Raw genomic sequence first — 27,758 nt, forward strand, 5'->3', positions numbered from 1 at the left:
AGCCTCCCTGGGCAATTCATTCCAGTTCCTCACCACCCTTAAGAGTGAAGAATTTATTCCTAATATCTAACCTAAATCTCCCCTCTCTCAGTTTAAAACCATTACCCCTTGTCCTAGCACTGTCTTCTCTGATGAAAGAAAGGAGAAGATGGAATAACCCTTACCCCATGGTCAGTCGAAGTGGAGAAAAAAAGCTGGACCATGTGTTGTACTCCAGTGGCTAAGAAGTTTTGCCACTTTCCTTCGGGGGTCTTTGTTCAGCTTTACTTCACAGCAGCCACCATCCCAGCAGGCTTTTTAAAATCCATTAACGTGTTCTTGTAATTGTATTTTAGTGTTTGATTCTGAATTGGAAAGGTCGTCACACTTTTTATTTAGAACACATTTGTTCAAATGGCTGTTTCTTTAATTAGGATTATTGTCTTTACCACTTAGCTCTCCAGCTTACTGCACCAGTAATCTTTGTTAAAACTGATGTCAGGGTGATTGAAATGAGTAGTTCTGAAGTTCTGCTGGAGGGTTTGGTGTAGTAGCAGTTTTTTAAATGAAGCAACGTGGTTCACTGGCTGTGGACGTTCTGCAAGCAGCTGTGTAGCATGGTGTGAAAAGAGAAGGTGCTGGCATGATCCCGGAGACTTTTTTGTGTGTAGTACCTCCCCTGGCCCTGTCTCCACCCCCCAAGCGTGTGCATACCCAGGAAGCTCTGCCTGTAGATGTCTCTTGTGAAATGCTTTGCCTAGAGGAAAGGTTTGGAGAACCTCTACCAAGCAAAATGGATACTTTAAAGGTTTTGTTGACAGCTTTATTTTCTTGGTGTATGGAGATACTGTATATTCAAAGAAAAATCATATGATTATTTGGTGAGGCTCCAAAAAAGTTCCGAAATTCCATGGAAAATGTCTCTGCAATAAGGATAACCATGTTTTATGCCAAGAAATATCTTTGTGTGTGTTAGTATGTGGTTTGCATTATTGTAGCTGCCCTCAAGATATCAGAATATGTTGATCTTTATTTCACACATGAACCTTGCACTTAAAATATTTATTTAATCTTGGCAAGTTAGGTAAAGTTAGCTTGTTTGAATGCTTTTAACTTACATTTTTTCACACTGTCATTCTTCCAAGAGCACTTCTCATCTTCAATTTAAATGACAGGGCTCCTTTTTAGTGAGCCAAAAGGTGGCATTTGACAAGTTACATGTGTTTTGCTGAACTGATTGCAATTGGGATACTTCTTGCTTGGATTAATAGCTTAATTTTGTTTGTGGTTCTTCATTTTAGAGCTACCTGTGTGTCATTAAACTGACATTGTGTTTCATCACTTATGCAGCCTAACAGTATGAGTTGTTATTTTTCTGTGAAAAGCCAGATACAGTACACTCACTGTACCAGCTTCTGGTATGACTCAAGATCATGACTGGAAAACAACATGAGTGCTTTCAGTTCTGTGAGCCTACTAAGCCTACTAGTCAGTCTGAGAAAGAGAAAGCTTCCATGTTGATGGCAGTTGAGAGAATTAACAGGACCCATAAATACCAGTGCACTGCTAGTCTGTCTTCTGGGCAGGTGCTGTACTTTGCCAGCTGTCCTAAGATTTTGCATGTCACGAGTCTTCCCACCTCTGTTGGTGAGTGCAGCAGGCTCCTCTGTGTTGTTACATGCTTGGTCTCTATTTGCATTTGTCTGCCTGCCTTCCTGCCAGGAAGTAGCTCTAAATCCAGGATTTCCGCAATTCATGCCTAATTTCAGAGTGATGTGTCAGTACTCTCCATGTGGAACAACCTTCTGTGCTGTTTCAGTCAGTGGCTTGAGCAGACAGATTAGGGCCACCTTGTTCTCACACTTGGTATTGCTTGTTCTGCCTTAAATGTACTTCAGCATCTTGAGTTCTTGTGTTCTAGGACCTGTCCACATCATTCCTCTGAAGAACCTGCAGTGAGCTTGTGTTGTCAAATTTCTGTAGTGTGAAACAAAAGCATAGTGAGGGACAATCTCTGTGAGATGTACCCTGAGCATGGATTAACTTGGGATAAAGGCTGAAATGAGTATGCATCTGTTTGTTTTCCTTGGAAAATATTTTAAATGCCCTACCTAAGAAACTAGTCTCAACCTTAGATCTTCTGCGCCATCTCTTATCAAGTAATGACTCAATGCAAGACAATTTCTTAAGAACTTCAGTTCCTTCTCACGTTTCTTAATTGGCATAAGATATTCCACACTGATAAGATGATAAATGAATCCTCTTTTTCTTATTTTAGGATGTTGTGCAGACTCTCTCTGGGAGATCTGCATTGGTGAAAAAAAAAAAATACAGCCTTAGTGCTTTGAAAATTATTTTTGTTTGTTTGTGCTAATGCTGAGGAACTATCAGTGTGCTTTCCAGTTACCTCCAAAAAAATACTTGATGGATTATACAATGTCTGCAGGTGGCTGCATGGCGTAATGAACATGCATTTTCCCTTGAAAATGTGAAATCTCATTCTCTTACTGTAAAGTGGATTAGCTTGAAAGTAAACTTGTCACCTAGCACTGCCTGGGCTCACTCAAGGTGTTACGGAATTGCGTTGTTCTTATTTGAAAACAGAGACTCTGAAAATCAGGAGTAAGATTTCAAACTTCTTTACGTTAGGAAGGAAGAATATTAACATTTTTGATGATGTCATATATAAACAGATTTATCTCAGTGACTCTGTCCTCTTGACTTCCAGCAGAGACTTCCAATCTAATTGACTGACAAGCTTCTTTCTTTGGCATGTCTCTTAAATATTTGAATCTCAGAGAAGCCAGACCATCCTGTCTGTCAGTCTTTCTGTAATACATTCAGAAATCAGAACCTCTCATGATAGAGAATAGAAACAAATGTTCTTTCACTTTTGAGTTATACGACATGAGTTGCTACCAGTATGTGTTAATGGGTTGGGTTTTTTTGTATGTTGAGGTGTGTGGTGGATTGGCTTGTTTCTTTACTTGTTTGGTTGGGTTTTTTTAATAAATTGAGTGAATTTTACTTTCCAAAGGTGAAGGACTAGTAGTGGTATTTTAAACAAAGGATAATGTGGGAGAAGTTGGAGACTGTTTTCAGCTGTTTCTGCCTGTGGCTTGTATTCCTACCAAGTACTCTAGGATCTCACCTGAAGAAAGACCACTATTTGTCTTGTGTAGTTTGTTATAAACAAGTCTGCACAAATGTTTGATACATCCAGAATTTTCAAAATATTTTCCGGTGAAGGAAATTATTTTGAAAGTGGTCAAATGGATCAAACTGAAAATTGAAATGTAAACATTTCATGTACCTTTGTTCCAGCCAGTCTTTTTGCGTATTGGCCAGAGGTTACAGGGGTGTAGTTCTGCAGAGCGATGGCCCTGCCAGTTCTAGGCAGAGAAACTTAATTTCTTTGGTTATGAGTTGTCATGGAGAGCTGCAGGACTTAGAACATGAATGGAGATGTAGCCTTTTACCATGCCGCACTCTTAGGGGGACAGAATTTGAAGCTGATGACTAGCAATCTACCAACATCACATCTGTATTGTAATTCTAAATGCATCCAAACCAAAGGTGCTGATGCTCTCATAATGCTCCCTAAAACACCACCTGTCTTGTGCTTTGGCTAGGCCTGCTGTGTGTTGTCCAGCCCTGCTGTGCCTCTGCTCCCATCCTTGTGTCTGCTCTAGTCTTCATATAGCCTTTGCTCTCCAGCTGTGGGAAGATAGTGGGATGGAGGAAGGATGTCTGTCTGAAGGATTAGACCAGAGAGCTGTGGAATAAGTTGGAGTTAAGGACCTGGGGAACAGGGGGAAGGAGGCTGGCTGCTGTGCCTGGACATCCAGTGTGCCAAGGAGAAGAGGAGCCTTAGAACTGTCTTGCATATAGAAAAATAAGTAGAATGAGAAGATGCTGCCAATTCCAGCTTCACAAAAGCCTGCTGCCCTATGTTAAAAGACAATTAATAATGTTGAAATATTATTATTTTATATATATCTGTGTAACATAAGTCAATGTAATGATATTGCTATTCATGACTGGAATTGATATTTCCTGACTAATGCTCCTGCTTAGTGGGTGTGAAAATGAATGCCTTTTTTATTAACAGATTTGACCTCTCTGTAGTCTTTATTTGAGATAAACCTTAGCCAGAAAGTTATGTTTTCATAGAATAGCTTGGGTTGGAAGGAACCTTTAAAGGTTATCTAGTCCAAATCCCCTGCAGTGAGCAGAGACATCTTCAACTAGATCAGGTTGCTCAGATCCCCATCTAACCTGACCTTGAATGTTTCCAGGAATGGGGCATCTACCCCCTCTCTGGGCAACCTGTTCCAGTCTATCACCTCATAGTAAAGAATTTCTTTCTAATTTCTAACCTAAATCTGCCCTCTTCCAGTTTAAGGCCATTAGCCCTCATCCTGCCACTATGTGCCCTTATAAAAAGACCCTCCCCAGCTTTCCTGTAGGTCCCCTTCAGGTACTGGAAGGCTGCTATAAGGTCTCCCTGGAGCCTCCTGTTTTCGAGGCTGAACAGCCCAGCTCTCACCCTGTCCTTGTAGGAGAGGTGCTCCAGCTCTCTGATCACTTGTCACCCTCCTCTGGACTCACTCCAACAGCTCCTTGTCTTTCCTGTTCTGAGGACCCCAGAGCTGGGCACAGCACTCCAGGCAGGGTCTCATCAGAGCAGAGGGGCAGAATTGCCTCCCTTGACCTGCTGGCCATGCTGCTTTTGATGCAGCCCAGTTTTCTCTCACTTCTGGATATTAAGATGTTCCAGCAGCTGCAGTATGCCCTGGGGTAGCAGCAGTGAAAGGGCACTTAAAGGACAAGACAGCAGGGAGAACAGGAGCAATATGAAAGAGGCATTTGTAAAAGACAGTCAACATAGAAAAAGGGAACAGAGTGAAAAGGGCACACAGAAAAAAAAACACACCCAAAAAGTTTTCTAAGGAATGAGAAGGAGGAATTAGCTATCATTTAATTACCAGAATTTTGCCAATGATCACAAGGCGCTTTGATTTGAAACTTTTTATTTGAAGGTGTTCAATTGTGTACACATGGGAAAGGAAAAATCTTTTCATGTTGAACCAAGATATCCAGCATTTTGCTTTTATTCGGATATCGGGTCTAGGAGGGCGTGCGTGTGTGTTGAGTGCTGGTTGAGTTCTATGAAAATGTTTTGAAGTAAAAGAAAATGTAAGCAAGAGCACCAATTGTAGATGTTTACTATTAAAACTTTCTTTGTAGGTTATTGCACTTAAGAATGAACATTGAAGACAAGCTGGGAGGATTATTTCTTAAATGTGGTGGCATAGACCAAATGCAGTCATCCAGGGCTATGGTAGGGATGGGTGCAGTATCTGACCAGTCTGGAGTATCAGGAGAACGACAAGAGGCAGTTCTTCAAGATCGGACTATGGCGCACCAGGAAATTCTTGCAGCAGACGAAGTGTTACAGGAAAGTGAACTTCGACAGCAAGAGATGATTTCACATGATGAACTCATGGTCCATGAGGAGACGGTAAAAAATGATGATGACATGGATACGCAAGATAGACTTCCTCAAGGGCTGCAGTATGCTGTTAATGTCCCTGTAAGCAATTTCTTTGTGAAATATTGGAGAAATTACTAGGAATCTTGAGCTGGTAGTCTAATCCTACTCTGGCAAGAATCTATTAATTGCTTGTTTGGATTTTGATTATCAAAATATTTATGAATGGATGCTATTTATGAAAATGTCACTTGCCTCTGGCTGTGGATAAGTTTTGCCAATTAAGTATAGTCTTTAAGTATCTGTTTTATAAATATTTAATAAGCAGGCTGTTACCATAGAAGTAATGCGTTAAAATGTGCTCTTTTAAATATATTTAATGTTCAAGGGTAACTACAAACCAGAATAAATAGTGTTATTTAATGGTGCTTACTGTTCATAGTGCTATTTAGCTTCTTTTGCTGTAGGAAGCATCTTGGATGTTTTCAGAGTATGTGGACGCTTAGCAATTGCATTCACACTGCAGGTTGGACTGTGACACTTCATACATGACCATAAATATGCCCCTCCTTGATACCTCACAGAAGGTGTACCTCAGCTTTCCCAGAGAGGGTATAGATGACTTCCTTTTTGAAAACAGAGCATCTGTCTGTAACGCAGCACATCATCACTGTTACCCTTCAAACATAAAGGATAATTACCAGGGCTTTAAAAGTAGATAGCCTTCTATGCGAAGAATAATCTGTAGAAAGGTAGCATTGTTAAAACACTACTCTGTTAGCTGTAGATCAGGTGATTCAGGTGTTAGAAAAATGTAAGAGTGTCATGCTCTTTCCTAAAGTTTACATCAGATTATTTTTTTGGAAAAAACCACAAACGTCCTTAGCACTATTCTTGTTTCCTTAAAAAATACTTCTGTCTTAAATATATAATAAACTATTCCGTTAAATCTTGCATTGACAACACATGGACTAAAGTAAAGTAGGTGTGAAAAACTGAATGGTTTTACAGATGGAAGTGATTTTAATACAAGAACTGATCTCAAAATCATGATAGGTCAGAAGGAAAAAAGACATTGGGAGATGAATGAAAGGATACATCAAAATGTCACTGTAGAAATTAACTATGCCCTTTTTTATTTAAGATACTTATTATTCCTTTCACTTAAATTTCTGAAAGAATGAAGCCACAAGTTAATTCCCTTAGAAAAAGGTTTTCTGTTTCAGCAGTTTGTCATCTTCTAAAATTGAAAAATTGCTTTTCTGTAGTGAGAACCTTACCTGAAACTGGCACTTGGTATCTTAACAGATCAGTGTAAAGCAAGAAATTACCTTTACTGATGCATCTGACCAACAGAAACGAGACAAAAAACAAATACGTGAGCCAGTAGATTTGCAGAAAAAGAAGAAAAGAAAACAGCGTTCACCAGCAAAAGTAAGACGTTGATTTGGCAAAACCAAGATTAAAAGAACCTGAAGATTTGGTTGACTATGACTAATTTCATTAGCATTTGAAGTAGTTAGGCTGGAAATTGTTTGTTTGCTCAGTAAAGATGCAGTTCTGAAGTTCAACAGAGACCCAAAACAAAACCTGATATAACAGTGTTTTTCTTTGAACTCTTTTTAGCAACATGAACCCTTGACGTATTTTAACATCTGTCTCTCCAGGCAGTTCTCTCTCCAAATATTTTTTTGAAATTGAGTCAGTAGCTTTGTAGACAATTTATAAATCATTACTCTGTATCTATCTAATAATAGTTGTGCTTTCCTGTGAGCCTGATAATTTTATATGCTTCATGCATAGTAGTGAAAAGTTTTTAAAAAGAAATCTAAAATGCTAGTTTTGAAAATTCTAAAAAGTTTACTAATATATAAAAAATAACTTACCAGTAGGGAATATTCCTGTGGTCGTAATCATCTTCATATATGTATTTATTTATATCAAAAGATTCTTACCATAGCTGCTGGTTTGTTACTTCAAAATTTGTTTTGTAGATCCATTCATGAAGAGTATGTATCCCTGTATGTCTGAAAACAATTTTCTTCTATTGAGAAGCACTTCAGATAGAACCAGAATCATTTCACCTCATGAGGTAGCAGTGTTATATCTTCTAGTAATTCCCCAAACCAGTATTAATCTTGAGACTTAAAATAGAACATATACAGGCTGCTCTGATAGGCAAAAATCAGTTATGTATGATCACACAGCAGCATTAAAATAAACCTATTCTGAAATCAACCCAGACTGTGTGTACATTGAGGGTAGACTCACCCTAATGCCAAGAAAAACTCCACAACCTCATTTTTTTTGGCCTGGGAGAGGGACCCCATAGTCCTCCCCAAAGCACTGTCAACTTATGTTGCATCTGTAGTATCCTTGGAAAGTTGAGAAATTGTTTCAGATTGGGTGTGGAAGCACGTTCCCAATCATGTGTATCAAGATGCTTCTCCCCTTTGATAGGAGGAGGACGTTTAGGCTGAGTACCTCCACAGATCACTTCCATGGAAACATTGCAAGGTAGGAGGGGCACCTGTCCCTCTTTCTACAGACATGTACTTGCATGCTTCCTTTTTATCTTCCAATCCATCAGTTTTAGTTTTTTGAGATGACAAAAGATTGAAAAACGATCAGGAGAATTGTTAAACAGGTTCTTTTTCAGTCTCTTTTCCCCTTTCTTCAGACTAGTCAGAGTAGAAGGGCAGAAACTGAAGGACTGACATAGGTGACAGCCTACTGCAGTTAAGTTAGTATTCCCAGAGTGCTGGGATTAATTTTCCATCCAAACGGCAGCCAGCTGGGACTTTTACAAATGGAAGTCAATTAACATACCAAAACATTTTAAATTTTATATTAATATAGTAATTTAAATAAAAGTCAGTAGCTTTTATGAATCCTGTCTCCTTTTCCTTCTCCCATGCACACACACACACACACACACGTGCACACACATCACACACACAGACACACGCGCACACACACACACAAACGCTTTTTTGTTGTTCTCATTAAAAAAAACTGCACTGACAAAGTTAACTTCTTTGGTTTAAGAGATTCCACAATTAATAGATGCAGTAGAATAGCCCAGATTTAGTATAACCATGAAATAGTTGTATTTTCAGCACAATTGTTTGAAAGCTTCAAGATAATAGATAAAAAACATTTCATAACATATTTAAATTTATTTTAAATACCATCTGTTTCATTAACTGTATATTGTTACAGAACAGAGTTTTTATAAACTGTCTGTATCTGTAACTTGCTGGAGCTGTAACATACCAATCTTACAAACGTATGAATGTACTTGTCCTTCAGAGTGAATGCACAAGAATTTGTTAGCTTGAGATTTTCACTCTTGCTGAGTTTTGGTGCAGCAGAATTAAAAATTGTTTAAGTAGATCCTGCTATAATAGTATTTGCTCCTATTGCAGAGATAGTATTTCAGTTATTGACTCTCCCTTTCTCATTAATGTCATTATCATAAAACCTAAAACATCGTAGCTAATCAAATTGCAGATGTGTTTCCCAGCAGACTTATAGTTTTTGTTAATAACAAGGGACTAAACTGTTTTACTTAAGGTTACTTAAGCTTTTCTTTATAGTAATATTGCAAGTTAAGTAAGTTTTAGAAATGTAATTTGTTTACTGGTTTTCTTATTCTCTTGCCAGAGATAGTAGATAGTTTGGTTTTTGTTCTGTTTTCCTTTTTCACATATTAGAGAAAATCTATGATGAGCTTTATTGAATAAGGTAGATATGGTGCAATTTTTTAAATTTAAGTTTTTTTTCAACTGTATATGAAAATAGCAGCTCTGTTTGACAGCAAAGCAACTGCGTGGCAAGTTGAGTTCATCAGAGATGCTCTAATATGTATATTGAGTGAGCAATATTTTAGTAAGCGAAAAACTTGAAAGGGGAGAAGAGTAATATAGTTTTCTTTGTTGTTTGGCTTTGGAGTTTTGGTTTTTAAAATACAATTTTGTCTCCAAAACTATGGGTATTATGTAGATGTAGATAATCTGTATGACTATCCTGGATAAGTTTTAATGCCTTTTAGCAAACATTATCAGTCGTGATTTGAAAAAAGAATATAACTTTTCACTTGTGCTTTAAAATATGATTATCCATGGTTCAGTGCCCAGAGGTGGTTTGGTTACTTTGCATCCTTTCCAACAGATGGACAAAGTAAACAATAGCATGTAAAGTGACTCAGCTGTGAATAGGGGAGCTCTAAGCTGATTGTCTATGAGCTGCTTTTGTCTCTGTCCTGTTGAAATATCTCAGTACACAAGGAGACACAAGTTGGATTGGACTGCAATTGGAAATGTATATTGAAAGCCTAACACATAGCTTTGTAGAAATGATCATTGTTTACCTGAAATATTTCGATTTTCTGCCTCGAAAAATATTAATTTTTATTTTTTTTTGTAGTTAATAAGATATCTTTAGAGGGTAGTGTGAGAACAAATTTTACTCTTTTTAAAATAGATCCTTACAATAAATGAGGATGGATCACTTGGTCTGAAAACCCACAAATCTCATGTTTGTGAGCATTGCAATGCTGCCTTTAGAACCAACTACCATTTACAGAGACATGTCTTCATTCATACAGGTACTGCTTGACTTCAAATTTGTCTTTTTTGCTATATAAAGAGTTGTTTACTTATGTTAAAAATGTTTTCAGCTCTAGGCGAATTTCAGTTCTAAGAGTCTAGCTAACTTGGCATCTAAGCTTAGAGATTCCATGCACCAAAGTGTCAAAAGAATACCAGAAAAAAAAAAAAATCAACATATGTTTAATAAACGACGTAACTGTTTACAAGGTTTCTTTTCTTTCTTTATCAGAAAGTAATGGGTTGACTTGTAGCCTAAGTGCCAAAATTGACCCCTTTGTAAAATGTGCTCCGGCTGCTTATTTGCCTGATGAGGTATCTCTCTGGTTCGGAGAAGTGCAAAAGGTACTTACTATTATCATAGCTTGCCAGTATCCTGAATGCAGTCTGTGCCAGCATCATGATTGATCTTGTTCATGAGGATATTACAGCCATTTCAGATCCCTCTTCCGTGCTAGTCTTAATGTGACTCTTAGGATCATGGAAAGAATTCTGCAGTTCATATACTTAGTAAGGCTAATGTTTTTTATGGTATGAGAGTATTTTTGGAATTCGCTCAGATGCTGGTTTTTTTTAATAGACATTTTAATATTCCTCAAAAGTAGTTATCAGAAAAACAGTGTATAGTTATTAACTGATGGATGTGGAATTATATTGTTCAAGGTGAAAAACCATTTCAGTGCAGTCAGTGCGACATGCGTTTCATACAGAAGTACCTGCTACAGAGGCATGAGAAGATTCATACTGGTGAGTATAGTGCCTTGAGTATCTTTACTGGCGTGCTTAAAAACTGTTTCCCCACTCAGGCAAGGTTTCTGGTAATAAGTATGCAGCCTAAACCCTGTTGTAGTTTGTTTTAACTTAGCAGATGTTACAAAACTTGAAAAAATAAATTAGTTTTGTGCTTTCAACTTGCTCCACTTTTCTTTGGCTGTAAAGTGAGTATAAACTCTAGTAAGCAAATCTTAAGTAGTATTCTATAAATAACCCCAGAGTAGCAAATACTGAAGCTTGTGCATTCATAAAAGTCAAGGTTTGTTAATAGGTTCTATCTTGTTTTTGTATCAAGTTAATTCAGACGTGGGCTTCCAAATTACTTTTAAAGTCGATTTATTTATTTATTTATTTATTTACTTTGGAATTTGATGGAAAAGTGCCAGGACTAAAATGGCCAAAATGCCTAACCCCAAGGGTATTAGTATCAGCTTTACTTTTCACTTTTTTTTTTTCTTTTTTAAAAATATTTAATTCAGAACTGTTCTAAAAATAAGGACCATAGTTTAAAAATACACAATATAAGTCAAATAAGGCCCCAAGTTTTAAACCAAAGAGAGCTGAAGTTTATACATGTTTATTTTTTTATCTTCTTGCACTGCACAAAACCACATTCTTTAGCAGGTTTGGCTTCATTGGGTTTTTGGCATTTTGGTGCATGGCCTTTCAATCCCTCTTTAAATATTTTGTAATATGGTCCCTTTGGACTAGATGCCAATTTCTCAGCCTCTTTCAGAAAAGCAGAGCTGGTGAATGTGCACAGTGTTTCTTGGCTGTAGCATTTAAATGGATATGAAAGCTACTAACACGCAGTGCAGTGTGTGCATGTGTAAGAGTTGAGAGGGAGAAAAAACCTCTGCAAAATGAATTTTCAGAGCAGTGTACAGGGACTTACATGCACAAATGCCCTGTTGTTTATGGGATTTTTGTATCCTACGTTGCCATGAGTCCAGACTAAGTAGGTTTCCTTCAGCCAGTCAGCCACAGAAGAGTCCTCCATTCTTCTGTCCAGTGTCTTTGTTCTGCTCCTAGTCTTTCCTCTGGCTCTGAATTGGTGAACCATGCTGCCTTCACTTTGTGTAGATATTATTCTTGGAAAGAATGCTCATTCACTCTCTTCCGTCTATCTCCCACCCCCTGCCAAAAAAGGCAAAGATTGAAGTGCAGTCTTCACATTTTTTCAGAAGATTTGCAATTTATTTTTTTTTTTTAAATGAGGATTATTCCCTGTACGTGGCTTTGAAAATGAGAGTCTGGGCAATAGAGTTAATTAACGCTTGACTGCAAATACTTTATGAAGGGATATAATTATCTTTTAAAATTCAACTTCTAGCTCTAATAAGAATTCTGTTTTGATTGTAAGCTTTGGAGGGAGGGTGTGGTGGTGGTGGGGTTGGAGGTTATTTTGCCAGCTCTTACATAGACTTGTCTTAGGTTAGCCCAGCCTCTTAACAAATTAACCATATTGTTATCTGACTTTTTCGATAACTATGTTTTCCTCCTGTCCTCAGCATCTTGAGGTGTAGTTTGGTTGTTTCTCAGAAAACTGAAGATGGTGATTGTGTTTAAATTGTCAAATTATGAGTGTTTTCCTAGGTGACAACTAGTTAGGATAAAAACATGTAAGACCCAGCTTCCAGGAGTGGAAAAAGCTTTCTTCAAGTCCATTTGGTTAGCAAGTATTTGACTACTAGCTTAATTTTTTACTTGCCCACTTGTAGTGTAGCTAATTGACATTCTACATACGTGTCTGTGCTTTCACTTCTATATGACAATATTCACTATTAGGCTGGAGCTGTTTGTGTCACATTACTCTGTTGTTCAGGACTGCAGAATGGAACCCATCCAGAGAAGCTAAATGTTCAGCTGCCTTCTCTCACCAGAAGGCAAACAGTGGGCCTGCCTTTCACTGCAATGGAAGTAAAGGAGAGCTCTCTTTGGATTATTCATACTCTTTTTAGAAATACTCCTTTTAAATTCTATATTGCATTTTTTTCTTTTTTAATTCGCATTTTCATCTCTCTAAATAGCTGCTTTTAGCACCAGCTTTTGTACAGTGTTCAAAACACTGATGAAGAATAGATTGTTTTTTGCTCTTTTAAAGATGTTTATAAATTTTTCCAGTTTGTTTTAAACCAAATGAAGACAGTGGTAACACTTGGAAGCCCCATTTTATGCATTTTTCCAAGCCCTGAATTTAGAGATGTTCCAGGTAGTTCCAGTGTGATTTGAATTTGGTTTTCTGAACCACTGCTTCAAATGAAATGTTTTGAGGGAGTTAGGAAGCAATCAATGAACAGCCTTTTTCTGCGTAAATAATTAAATAGTTGCATCTAAAAGCAGACATTACATTAATACAAAATTCACTTACTAGAAGTAATTGCATATAGAGGAGGGCAGCAATACTAGAACCCTGCTGCTAAACTTGTCCCTAATGGTACAGAAAATCACCATGTCAGTTGTAAGAGAGGGAAGTGTCATTGGTGCACAAATATTTTCATATATTGAGTTTACTAGGCTCATGAAGATGCTGAATGTTTGAGTTTTTTGAGGTTTTTGTTGTGTTTTTTTTTTTCATCCAAATATGTCTGATTTTCTTTAGAGATATTTCTATACACTTTACTCGCTCATGCATTCATTCCCAATTCTATAACTCACACTGCTTTCCATTATTAAACACAAATAATGAGATTACATTAAAAAAAAAATAAAATAAAGCAACATTGGGGGTGACAATTCAAGTGTCGTAGTATTCAGTCCTGCTGCTTTTTTATTGCCTTCTTTGGTATTTTATAATTTGTATTTTGTCTGTTTAGATTTTAAAATGCCTGGGGGTTTATAACTGTTACAGCCTTCATACACACAGCATTTGTACTATACTTTATAAATAGTTTCTGTTGCTCAGTTTTAATAGATTTCCAGTGTAGACACAAAACATAGGCTGTTTTGGTAAATAATGCATATTGTATTGTATTTTTAAATGATGACTTTTTTTTTTTTTTTCCCACATCTGATTCTTTCCCACTCACCAAGACATTTCAGGAAAATATGTCCTGCTTTCTCCCTGCATTAGCAAAAGTTTATTATTAATGATCTCCTGCATTTGTGATAGATTCTGTTTGAAATGTACAACAGAATTTTTGAAGGCATCTTAAGTTTCAGGCTTTTGCTAGGAAGAAATTATTATAGGATGCATATCTTCATATTACTTTTTAATCTTTTTCTAATATTATCTTCCTTATGAAGATTAAAGCAAGAATTAAGTATGTTATCAGTTTCACAGAGTGTTTCTTAATCTTAGTTCCAGAGTGTTCTGGAATCCTACAGAAAAAGATTATATTCTGTGTTGTACTGAGTAATTAAGGGCAGTGCCCCCAGACTTTTCTTCCTGCTGAGGCATGGCCAGCAGTGCCTTTGTGTGTACTCTCCAAGTCTCCCAGGTAGCTGGTGTTGGTAGTCCTCTGCACTGAAAAACCTCAGAAGCCCTGTTTGGCCCTACTTAAGCCTTGGAAAGGTTAAAAAAAAACAGCTGGGGGAATCTGCTGCCAGTAAATGGCAGCATGAGTAGACAAATGTTAAGGAACTGTGTGACCAGTCGCTTACAGGAATGGATGTAAGGCTGGAGGTAAGTGCAGCAATGAAGTGCTTTGTGTTTGAACCTTCCTGGGGTAGCAGGGTAGCTCCTTAGAGGGCTCTTCAAAGCTAGAACAGGACTGAGGTGTCTTGATTCTCTGACTTCTGTAAGGCTCAGGATAGTTTTCATCCCAAACAGCTGCTCCTTTCTCTAAAAAAGTTGACGATGTGAAAGCAAACTTCCAGACAATGTAAGGCGTGTTGTTCAAAGGGGCTGCTTAAGGGAAGGGCAAAGTAGAATAGTGGAGCAAAGGGAAAGAAAACAGTAAGTAATAAGCTTAAGAAGTTGTCATTAGGAGTAGAAGGTTCCTGTGTATTAAACTAGAACAACGGGACTGAAACCTCTTGCCTCATCTTCTTGAGAAATGAAAACAGGGATTGGAATTTGATTCAGAAAGTCTCAACAGGCTTGGTGCAGGTAAACCACCATAGCAGTAAGGGTGCCTGAGAAATAGAGAACATGAAGAGTGGAACTGGAGTTTGAAAGTTTAGGAATAGGGCAGAGAGGAGGATTTGTTTATAGACAGTACTAGGGAGGATTCTGTGATAGGCGTTATAATTTATAAAGGGTGCTGAAAAAAGCAGAATTTCATGGTGGTTATTAAGAGGCAAGAAAAGGTAAAAGTTGGTCTCTGACTAAATGTGAAAGAAAGTTAGGAAGCTGAGTTTCTGAGCCTGTAGAAAAAGAACTGATGGAAGTTGAGAGACCTTAGAAGAGGAGATAATTTGGTTTAGGAGATAATAAATTGGAATGATTTCATCCAAAAAAAGGGTTGGCTGAGAAGCCACATGGAATTGGAAACAGGGCATGGGTTTACAAAGAAAGAGATTTAGCAATTGCTTGGAATTAAGAAGTTTGAAACTGAGCACTAGTGATCTGACTTTGGAGGAAATGTGTGAGTGATACAGATATTTTCCATTCTAGTTGCTGTAAATACAGGCATCTTATTTTAAGGTACCCTGTTTCCGTTTGTAGAAGGATGTGGCTGAATAGCTCTATTCTAAATGGAAAATATGCACTGTAAATAATGAAATAAATTGCATTAACATTTTAATAATGAAATTATTAGTAATAATGTAATTAAATTAGTTAACAAAATAATTTAAAAGAATAAAACTACCTCAGAAAAATATAAATAGGCTGTGTATTTCTGGAAAAGAAAGATAGATGGTTTATATCCCCAAAATCAGTACAGTATCCAGAACAAAGAGAATGTTGACAGATGCTGTCAAGACAATCCCTGGTATCTTATGTCCATTAAAAAGATTTCATAGTAAATATTAAGGGGAAAGATTGCTGTTGTCCGTGATGAGTTCTATTAAATAATAGAAAATTGAAATAATTGAAAAAGCAAACCTGACTTTTCAATGCACTGGGAATTTTAGGTTTTGTCAGAGAAACCTAGGAAATAAACATTTCAGAGGGAAGATGTGAGGAAAAAAGCTATAAGAAAGATAAAGTTCTGAAAATATTATGCCATGGCTTCCCTGTGAGGAAAAATAAGGGAGAACTGAAGATGAATTCACGGCAGTGAATATTTTCTGAACAAATATTTCATGAAAGTAAAACATAACCCAAACAAACAAAACAGCCAAATGGGAAAACCTGTGATTTTGCCAGTGTCTGTTCAGCTACAGAGGTTTCTTGTTTTCAGCTTAATTTTAAAATATGATAATTTTTAATTAATTACTTATATATATATTTAAAAAATAATAATTTTTTTACTTCCAGCCAAAATGTTATATGTTTATTTCAGAACAGTTATTTCAACTCCAAATACTGATAAAGGGGGAAAAATATGGAAAATATATAGTATCCTACAAAATTTTAAATTGAAAGCTCGGAAATGTACAATTCTCTTCTAGAAGAGATGAGTTTGAGTAAAATGAGTTGTTGAGGGAATGGAGGTATTTTCATAGAAACTTCTCTCCTAAAAAAAAAACAATTATTACGTAGCAGCAGTTCAGGAATGCTGTATTTCTTATTCTTAATTTGCGAGGTTTCAGACAGATGTCTGCACCTATAATAGAAAGAAGGAGAGATAATTTAGTTTTAAAGGTTTTTAGTGTAAAAGATTACCATGATTTTGAAGCATCAGCTACTGAGTCCTGGGAAAATATCAATGGGAGCAAGCCCTATGTTATTTTTCAATAGCAACAGGCTAAGTCCTCTTATTTATTACTTCTAATAGGGAACATAGTATTTGACTTGATAGTTGTATTGGAAGAACATAGTTTTATTATTTTAGATTAATATTGCTACTTTTTTCTTTTATTTTTTGTATCAGGTGAGAAGCCATTTCGTTGTGATGAATGTGGTATGAGGTTTATTCAGAAGTATCACATGGAAAGGCACAAAAGAACTCACAGTGGAGAGAAGCCTTACCAATGTGAATATTGTTTGCAGGTAAGATGACTTAGTGAGATCTTTCCCAGTTAAAACACCAGTCAATTCCCAAGTAGTACAGATGGGACTTTCTCTGGTTGTTGTAGTCATGTGCATACAAATAAATATCTAATGTATTTTTTTTGTTAAGGTGGGTGGTCTTTGTGCACAGGTTGAAGAGAGTTACAACTGTCTGTGCTTGATTTTATTGATTACATGTTGTTGTTTGACACTACATTAGGAGTCAGTAAAGTGGATGAATTTTGAAGTAACTTGGTTGGAATTAAAGGTTTCTTTCTGCTAATGTATTTCTTTTTCTATAATAATAAGAATCCAAATCTTTTGCAGTATTTCTCCAGGACTGATCGTGTGCTGAAACACAAGCGTATGTGCCATGAGAACCGTGACAAGAAGCCCAACAGAAGCGCCACCAAAGTTGGCTTCTTGCCGTCGGAGGAAGATTCTGGTTTCTCTACGCCTCTGAAAGACAGCTCCTTGCCAAAGAAGAAGAGGCAGAAAACAGAGAAAACAAAATCTGGGGATAAGGAGAGTACAGATAAATCAGACCAGAAGAAGGACAAGAATGACTATTTGCCCCTGTACTCTTCTAGTACTAAAGTAAAAGATGAATATATGGTGGCAGAATATGCTGTTGAGATGCCACACTCTTCTGTCAGCGGGTCACACTTAGAGGAAGCAAATTCTGGAGAAATACACCCACCTAAGCTCGTTCTCAAAAAAGTTAACAGCAAGAGGAGTCTGAAACAGCCGCTTGAGCAAAGTCAAACCATTTCACCTTTATCTACATATGAAGACAACAAGGTCTCAAAGTATGCCTTTGATCTTGTGGACAAGCAAAGTTTACTGGACTCTGAAGGTAATGCTGACATTGATCAAGTTGACACATTACAGGAAGGGCCCAGTAAACCTGTACACAGCAGCACTAATTATGATGATGCAATGCAGTTTTTAAAGAAAAAGAGGTATCTACAAGCAACTAGTAATAACAGTAGAGAATATGCCTTGAATGTAAGTACCATAGCATCTCAACCTTCGGTAACACAGGCAGCTGTGGCCAGCGTCATTGATGATACTGCTACAGCTTCCATATTGGACACGCAGGCACTGAATGTTGAAATTAAAGGTAACCATGACAAAAATGTCATTCCAGATGAGGTACTTCAAACTCTGTTAGATCATTATTCACACAAGGCTAATGGACAGCATGAGATATCTTTCAGTGTCGCTGACACTGAGGTGACCTCCAGTATATCAATCAATTCTTCTGAAGTATCTGAGGTCACCCAATCTGAGACTGTTGGAACAAGCTCTCAGGCTTCCTCATCAGATAAAGCTAGTATGTTACAAGAGTATTCAAAGTTTTTACAACAAGCTTTGGACAGAACTAGCCAAAATGATGCCTATTTGAACAACCCGAGCCTTAATTTTGTGACTGATAACCAGACTCTTACAACCCAGCCAGCATTTCCTTCCATGGAGAAGGTCTACACGTCTATACCCGTCAACAGCTTTCGATCGGGAATGAACTCTCCATTGAGAACAACTCCAGACAAGTCTCATTTTGGACTAATGGTTAGTGATTCGCAGCACCCTTTTCCCTTTTCAGGTGATGAGGCAAATCATTCTTCTTCCTCCTCTACACAGGACTTCTTGGATCAAGTAACTTCTCAGAAGAAAGCAGAGGCACAGCCTGTTCATCAAGCATATCAAATTAGTTCCTTTGAGCAGCCCTTTAGGGCTCAGTACCATGGGGCAAGAGCTGGAATATCGTCTCAGTTTAGCACTGCCAATGGACAGGTGAACCTTCGGGGACCAGGGACAAGTGCTGATTTCCCAGAGTTTCCCTTGGTGAATGTAAATGATAGCAGAGCTGGGATGACTTCTTCACCTGATGCCACAACGGGCCAGACTTTTGGCTAAGAGATACTTGTAAATAATTCTGGCACTTTAGAACACATTTGTCAAAAGGGGGTTGCTCTGTATAAGGTGGAGTTCTGTACAGCTTTTAAGAGCGCTATGTTAAAACAAAAGTAAGCTGATATTAGCAAGACCAATAACTGCTTCTTTCTTTTTCTGTTTTTATTCTTTTTTTTTTTTGGTTAGTCACCAGTCATTGAACTGCCTGATGTTGATGTCCCTATCAAAGGCAGTTTATTATTCACTTGTTTGAATACAGAAAATATTTTACCTTCTATGAAATTTAAAATAAACAAAATCCCCAGGTAAGACTTTCCCCCATGATTGTTTTCTTACTGGTTTCCTTGTATGCTTTGGGAGGACAGTTTATTGTCTGATACTATTCATATTGTCATTTCTAAGCTTGTCAGCATAGTCAGTGCTCTTCAGCAGGGAAGCAACATGTACCAAACACACAGAATAAACAGTAAGCTTCAAAGTCAAGCAAATATGGCTTTAAAAGATGGCATTTTCTAGAAAAATAATCTTTCTTCCATCTCAAAAATCATTTTAGACCATGTGCCCTTTGTTTCTGCTTTGCATTACCTTGGGTTGTGTTTGGAGGAAAAAATGAATTCTGATAGACTTAACTCTACTATTTAAAAGCCTGATTAATTTAAAATACTTAAAAAAAAACTTTTTTAAGCAAAATGCCTAACTGCTAAAGCCTTTACTTCATTCCTGAAGTAATGTGTATTTCTTTGTACAGCTGAATCTAGATGTAACTTTTAATGACTTTTTCATATGCAGATATCAAGATTTTGAAGTTTTAGTTAAAATACTCTGTAGATTACATTCCCAACTGCATCATGCTTACACAAACTGTGTATTCCAAGATTTAAAAGCTTAATTGTACTTTACCCTACATATTCATAACGATTAACATAGAGCACTTAGTCAACTTGATGGGTTTTTGATTTCTCAAAAAAACCCACCAAAACAAAAACATATTTTTTAGGTTTGATATGGTTGCATCATTTTCATCTCATACAGCCATACCAATGCCTCTTTTCAATTTACATGGAGATTGGGTGGTCTTAGCTTCTGTAAAAACTTTTAATTCTCTTGTCTAGAATTTTGACAATTCAGGTCATTACATTTGTTGAAGTATCCCCAAAAGCTGAAGAAGTGGGCATTCAAATTCCCTGTCTTTTTAGTGTTTGCTTAGTGAAAGTCATGACAATTTTACCAACCAAAACCGGTGAGCAATGCTAGTGAACAGGATTTCTTTTTCCAGCATAGGTGAGTGATCAGAAGTTTTTGTTGCATTTCACAGTATAAATAAACGACAAAGTTTATCCCTGTACCATTAATATGTTTTTTTTGAATAGTACTTTGTCTTGAAGTATGCAGTATGGTACGATAAGTAGTTCTGTGTGCATTCTTAAGGTGGTAAGATTTGAGTAGCATAACTATTGTGTAGTTTAAGTTAACAAGTTACAGATTTTTGAACTGTATGTTCATTCTATTGCACCTTCCCTAAAGGGACACTGTCTGGTAGTTTAAGGCAGTTTCAGCCTAATGTAGGCAGATTAACCAGGGAAAAACACACACACACAAGTGTATATATAGGTATGTATGTATATGTTTTGGTTTGTTTTTTTAAATAGGATTACATACATCCTTTTACAGCACTATTGCTTGCTGCTATTTCTCAGATGAAGCCATCAGCTAGAAGAGACTGCATCTCAAGGGGCTAAAATGTATCCTGTCTTAAAAGACAGGACTTGAGCAGGACATAGAAGCATAGAACAGTTCCCACCTCTTCCCAAAGCAGTAGCAATATTTTTCTTAATTTTCATTACTAGGAAACTGATCCCCCTGTGTCTGTTTTCCATATGGTATTACTGTTACAGCACTAACTTGGTAGAGTTGAAGGAGAAAGTGCACTTGTTATCCACTGCTTGCTTCTTATATTGACAAGAATTACAGTTTATGCAGACTTCTTACTTAGTACTTGTAGAAGGAAACAGGTTCTATTTTGATTCATTGACCCTGTGTATAATATAGGAAAGTGTTTCAGTGTGCTATGACTCGCCAGTAGTTTTGTCTGAATATTTGGCATGCATTAAGAATAAGCATCAAGGGAGGAAGAGTAAATTCCGTATGGATTCTTAATGATACATGTAAACAAATTTATTTGAAAGAATGTTTTTAAACCAATTTGTGTCTCTGTTTTTCTTCCTTGATGGTCAGTTTGGTTTTTTGACTTTCCAGTCTAGTTTGCACAGATAAAATACTTACAGCCCCTATATCCCAGGAAGGCCCCTCTTGTAATACGTGTTTCATTTTTGGTGCTTCAGTTCTATGACATCCTACCTTGTGTTGCCTGAAAAATACTCTGTTGGCATCTTTGTTCTAGTGCCCTGTTGCTGCAAGTGGATTGCTGTTAGTAGTGCTACTTGATAAATGCAACAAGCAGCAAAAGCCAAAAGGAATCAAAAGGGCTAGATTATTAGTGCGTGTCTGGCACCGTGGGGAGGTAAGAGGAATAAAGCCTGTTTCTCCCAAAGGAGATTGACTCAGCTTTATTTTAAAACCTTATTGCATTGATCCTCTGCTGTGAGAATGTGATTGAGGAGTAGGAGCATCTCTCTCTCCATGCCATCCTCACACCTAGGAACCACTGCTTGGGTGTGTGAATGAGCAAGCTGTTGGGACAGAGTGAAGGAACCTGCTCTTCCCTGGAGCAAAGTGGGAATCAGATGAGGAACTGTTATTGCTTATGTTGCAGCTCATTCCCTCTCCTGCTGCTGAGCCATTGCAGCTGTACCCTGGGCCTTAGGACAGGCTGTGAAGTCACCATCTGGCCCTTGGGGCCTGTCTCGTAGGGTTCTTCCACACATAAAATTAAAGTGGTGCTGTGAGTAGTTGAGCTGATGCTTGAAGCTTTCTGTATTGGATTTAACTGAATATACTGCTATGATTTCCTGAGTATGTGCCCTTTTGTTAATAAATGTGTAGGCAGTTCTGGGAGGTTTAACTATAAAAAGCTCTTGCTGCTTTAATAATTGCAATATTTAATAACATTTTCCACTGCTCATGGTTTGCTGCTTTTAACCTGCTGCAGATGCAAAGTCTTGATTTTGATCTGGTCAGTGTTCATTTTTGTTAGTTTCCCATATATGTCAGGAAAAAGACTTTGGTTTTCTGTTCTCTTCTTGCACAGATGTTGGTCAGTCAGTCAGAATAAGGTTGGGGTGAGCATTTATATTCCACAGAGCTAACAACAGACCTTCTTGCCTAAAGTTCATGCAAACACTGAATGTGTGTGTGTGGTGGAATTTTTTGGGGATCTCTCTTGGTGATAGAGCAATGATAATTTTAAAAAAGAGGAAATTGATGACATTTATTACCAAACTATATATATCTGTACACACAGTACATGTGTGTTTATATGTACACACCCATATTAATAGGCCATATTTTGGTCCTAAATTACTTGACAGTGTCCCTTTTAGCATGAATTCTTTGATATGTTTTATCATTAATATAAGAGACAATGAAGGAATCAGCTTGTAATGGTATACTAATAGGCATTTACATTTTCTTAATTTGGTTTGAGAATGAATTAATCATAAATTACAAGGTTTGGGGAGAGAAATTAACCATGTGTATCACTGTATGTTGGTTTACAAATAACAGCACCATTTAAATCGGATGATAAAAGAACTATGATTATGATCTTGTGTCTCCTAGTGTTGTCTTTAGGAAAATTGTGTTTCAAGAAGAAAATAGGACAAGAAAGTACTAGTGTGAAATACCACTTGCATTATTTTTATACCGTACTTGTCAATTTTTTTTGGATTATGGGAGCTTTTCATTGTTAATTGAGAAGTACAGCAACATCTTGCTAATTGGCTGACTGCTGATCAGAGCATCCGATAGGTTTATACATCCCCCATGGTTTCTTCCCCACCTCCCTGCAATGGCCTCAAAAGTACTGTAGCAAGGTCTCATCTTAGTAATACTGTACTACTTCATCCAAGTATACTACAGAATCCAAATGAGTATACTGGGAGGTAGAGGAAGTATTGAAAACTAAATGACAGTTGTCAAAATAAATGAACAAAGTACATTTTGTGATGTGACATCCTTGCTTTTGTTGCCTGCTTCTTCACTGTTTTCAAAATTGTAATTTGTAAAGGGTTTTTAAGGCATTGCTGTGAATTATTTGGGTTCTACTGTAACTTCTGGAGTCTAAAGTATTCATGTTCTCCTGTGAAAACTTTCCACCTGGACAGATACGTTATATTCCATGCTTGTTCAGAATATTTTTCTAGTATTTGTATCATATGTAGTAACTATTTGAAATGAACCGGAATTTTTGGATGAATCCACTCTGAATTTTGCAGCATTGGATTACTTTATGTATGCATATTTGCTAACTAAAGTTCCTTGGCTTTGAGAGCTTTGATTTTTATTCTTCTTCCCCCCTCCTTGTTTTAATACCGTTACAAATTGCAGAGAAAATCCTAATTCTCCTGGGAACCTGTCTGGGAATTTGAACAGGCAGAAATATGCATATGCAGTCGGTACCAGTACAGGTGTGAACTTTCAGATTACATGGTTGGTACTGAAGCAAATAAATAATGTTACAGTTTCCTAGTGTTAAACGTTTTACTAAAGTGAAACCTTGTAGTTTTGAAGGTTCATTCCACTTCCAGTAATGCATGTTTATGTTAGGCATGTGATGCATTTAGCTACAGCTCACTTTGCAAAGGACAAGTGCTAAGAAAGTATTACTGCTAATGGAAAGACATGTCTCGAAGTTCAAATTTTAAACTTTTGCTCAGTTTTAATTTGCTTTGTGTCAGGGAAATAAATTTATAGTCGCTTTGGCTCTACTTGGCATATAAAACCTTATGTTTCCTTTGTAAAATCACATCTTTTGGTAGGAAACACAAACTGAGGCAAGCAAACATTTCTAAGAGTTGTTTCTTGCTTTCCTTAATCCAATGGATGGAAAGGTAATATTGTGTAAACAACATTATTTTATTTTTTTATGCAATATCATGCTGTAAATATGATTTATCAAATAAGGATGTACCTATGATTGAATCTTTGATTCTGCACAGCTAGAGTTTATATATAAATATAAATGTGTCTTGACAATCAAGGACTTATGTCAGTCTTCCTTTATGACGTTTCTTATTGTTATGCATTCCATTTGTTTGACTTGAGTATTTGTATTGTCTGTAAAGTATGTAATGTTTTTATAGCTTGTTTAAAAAACAAAAGGCCTGTAAATAGATACAAACTGATCGCAGTATGGCTCTGTTAGAAGGCATATGATGATGTACTGTTTGTAAGCAATAATACATGACAGTGCTAACTTTACAAGTAGCATAAGGATAAGTTCCAAAAATACCTTTGGGAGTTGATAGCCTTGTTTGAATTAATGAATATTCTTAATCATTTTTTTATATCAATAAATTCAGATGCCCTCCTGCTGGAGTATCTAACATTGTTTACACAGCACAATTTCACTCAAAAAGGGGACAGTCTTTAGATCCGTGGCTTCATCCCTGCACACTTTGAGTAAGAAATGAATGGCTTGGCTGCACTTCTGCGAGATGAGGAAGACTGCAAAAGTTGAATAGCTGTGTCTCTAAAGGATGAGAGATACTGTTCTGCTTCTGTGCTGGTTCCTGGCAATTCCTCTGCTTAAGTTTGGAGTCTCTTTAAGTCCTGATACTGAACTGATGAGACTTGGGCCTCCAGTAGAAAGGAGTAGTTCTCTTCTTATTTCATATGCAGATAAACAGTGAACTTACAAGTCACCTCTTCATTTGGGTTGTGTGTTTTTTGACTTATGAGCTATGAGATGATGAGATGGGTTTATTCCGATAAACTAAATGTCAAACTTATAGTTTGAATTGAGTAGGTATTAGACTGTACAGAGCAGCATAACTATTTGAACAGTCATCACTGCTTTAGAATCTCCCCGCCCCAATTTATAAATGTATATGACTTACATTTTATAGAAAAAAAAAATGTTTTTAAATGCTAGTCATTTATATACTATGTGCTTTGAAGGATTTGCTAGTCCACTTCTGTCACTTTTAGTACACTGGTATCTTTTATATGTAATGTATGCTTTTTATTATTATTATAATTATTATTATTAATTATTGTAGTAAAGCATTTCAGTAGGAAGAATTTTGCAACAGTATGAGGGGTTGAAATTTTCATTGTCAGAAATGAATTATACTGGACTTTGTCTGTGTAGTCTTGTCTTTCTTTAATGCTGTCTGGAAGGGAACTTGGTATTCAATAAAGCAAGTGACCTCCTTTTATTTTGAAGGCATACTATGTAGTGCTGAATTGGATCTGAAAATAGGATGAATTTGAAGACAGAGAAATTAGTACAAAATCTAGTGTACAGAATAAATTGTGTTATGAAAAAACTGATGATATATATAGTGGGACATCGTTACAGTGCATTTTCTGATATAGTGTTATTTTCCTGAAGTCCATATGCCTTCTTTGTATTTCAATTAATAAAAAGAAAAGATCCATATAGATAAATTTAGGGTATTAGGTTTATTTCAATGATTATACAGTATTTCTTTATCCTGCAACCTCTGTTCCATCACTTTATTATCAGACAAAAGACCATAACCTGAATTCCATCAGTAAAAGTATGTATATAGGTGAGAGGTGGGTTTGTAGGAACCTGAAAAGTATGAATTTGAATATTCCTCATGTTTCTGACAGAAATGAGTATGTGAGTCTTTATTCCTGTGAAATGAGGAATTTTCCTGATATTGAGAGTCCGTGTGTGTGTGTGTGTGTGTTTGTGTAGATAAACGAAAGATGTTTAGGTCTCGTGGCAAAAATGATGCAAGTATAAAAGGTTTTAAAGTAGTTCAACACATCACTTAACATTTAGTATGTAAAAGAAAAGTTTAAATTTCCTAATTCCTTAAAAAGACAAAAATAGTTTTGCAGGAAACAAAACTATTTGGATAGCAGGCTTGACCAAATGGATTTATTTTTTTTTTTTTCAGACTTGATATATTTTAAATGATTCTGTTTCTGCCTTTTTTTCTGCCCTAAAAGCAACTTAAAATATTTTGGGAGTTACTCTTCCTGTTCAGTTGACTGTGAGTGTAATTTATACCATGGTTTACAAAATGTGGCATGAAGGATTGGATTGTTTTATCTGTATAATACAATGAAAGATTGCCTTTTTTTTTTTTTTTTAACATAATCATGGTGAATGATATTGTATTCTTAGGATTGATTTATTCATTAAGTGACTTAATGAGTTCCATCACTTTTGACATTGTTTTCTTAACGGTTAACTTAGTCTTTTTGGGTTTATAATACCCTTCTATGTATTGTGATACTAAGGGAAGTTATGTTTTTGCTTTATTTTTAATTAAACTAATAGTTTGATAATTTATATTTGCAAATGATGCATTTTAAATGTGGTCACTTGCTGTTTGAAAAATAAAAATATAGAATACTGTTTTATGAATAGACTTAGCAGTATTTTTCATGTTAAATAATTTCAAACAAAAGCTTAATGAGACAGATGAAGGCATGTAAAGATACATATCATGCACCAACTGAAGTGGATATTTTCAACAATTAAACTAAATATTTAGATATTTTATTTGAGAGACATAAAACTTATTTCAGTTTTTTCCCCTTTGGGTAGCCTTCTTGCCTCCTTTGATTATAGGAAACAGAATCTCTGACCTTAATGTTAATCCTGCACTTCTTGAGAGATTGCACTGGAATCACTTTAATAGAAACACCTACTGTTAGACCAGCTTTCCTTTAGTGATTCTTGTTTACACTTGAAGGAATTAACTCATTCAGTGCCAGCAACTCTTCACGCAGATGAGCAAATCAGGACTTTTGTTTTAAGCTCAGCTGCAAAAAGAGTAAACTTGAGTAAGGAAGTTTTTGGCCTATTGGGTGACACTGTGCCATGTATGTACCACTTCATTTTGCAGCACCTGTACTATATAGAGTATTGAATATGCAGCATGGATTTTTTTTTTTCCTATCATTGAAGCAAATGTATAAAAAAGCATTGTTATGCACTTGAAAAAACAGAGATGTGCCCTGTAGAATTAGTTTTTGATAATTTAGTTTTCTCACTTTTACTTATTGATGTGTTAAAGGCATTGTTTTCCCTGAATCTTTTGGTAGGACCACTTCTGATGAAGACTTTATTTCTGTCTTGGGTTTACTTGGATAAGCAGTGTCTGTGTACTCAGCCACACTGCTTGTCTTTACCTCTATTCTGTTCATTTATATTAGTTACACTGATTTTTGTTGTCATTACGTGGTGGAAATAAGAGATCAAAGCAGAGAGATTTGGAGGTGGACTGGTTTATGGAGGTGGTCTGGATGAGCTTCCAGTTTGTTGGTCATCCTCTGCATTGCACTTGTCAAATCAAGGGAAGAAGTTTCCTATGGAATATTGTTTGCTTTTTTTGTCTGCTTTAGTTGTCAAGACATGGAGTTTAAAGAAGAGAGCTTTCCACTGGGATGGGTTGTTAAAATGGAGCTCATGTGTGCTGTCCTTCCAGAAGCCAGGAGCCCTGCCTTGGTGGCTCAGGTAAATCGTCTCCTCTGCAATGCCCTTCCCCTTTCACATCAGGGCTGGTCTTCAGCTTCATGCCACCCCTGCTGCAGCATCTGCTCTAGCTTTTGAGTTTCAAAGTCAGCCAAATGACTCATACACGTATGAGTCTCTGGCAGGAATTAAATCTGATGATTTGATGAGGTTCCACCTTTAAGTGTGTATGTATGTTTTGCAGCCCAGCCAGCTACATCCCTTTAGCCAGTGTCAGTGAACAAAAGCATGGGATCAAGCTCCTCCCTCCGTTATTTGTACTTACTTCAGGGTGTTTGCTGGGCGTACAAGTAACTGCAGGTTTTT

At 36.7% G+C, this 27,758-nt stretch overlaps 1 protein-coding gene across 3 annotated transcripts in view; it reads left to right on the forward strand.

The window, feature by feature from the left end:
- ZNF148 (zinc finger protein 148) overlaps positions 1 to 26,059 on the forward strand; it is a 41,471-nt gene extending 15,412 nt beyond the window's left edge. Inside the window, exons 2-7 of one of the 3 annotated variants that reach the window (XM_051623421.1) lie at positions 5,230 to 5,575; positions 6,782 to 6,907; positions 9,959 to 10,082; positions 10,747 to 10,830; positions 16,779 to 16,897; positions 17,236 to 17,292. In XM_051623421.1, coding sequence (XP_051479381.1) covers positions 5,246 to 5,575; positions 6,782 to 6,907; positions 9,959 to 10,082; positions 10,747 to 10,830; positions 16,779 to 16,897; positions 17,236 to 17,241 — 789 coding nt within the window. In that variant the 5' untranslated portion in view covers positions 5,230 to 5,245 and the 3' untranslated portion in view covers positions 17,242 to 17,292. Of the gene's footprint in view, positions 1 to 5,229; positions 5,576 to 6,781; positions 6,908 to 9,958; positions 10,083 to 10,746; positions 10,831 to 16,778; positions 16,898 to 17,224 lie in introns of all 3 variants that reach the window. The other 2 variants (XM_051623419.1, XM_051623420.1) reach the window with 2 other exon arrangements.
- Positions 26,060 to 27,758: the final 1,699 nt, after the last annotated feature.

The sequence above is a fragment of the Apus apus genome, chromosome 6 (genome assembly GCF_020740795.1).
Source record: "Apus apus isolate bApuApu2 chromosome 6, bApuApu2.pri.cur, whole genome shotgun sequence".
NCBI lineage: Eukaryota > Metazoa > Chordata > Aves > Apodiformes > Apodidae > Apus > Apus apus.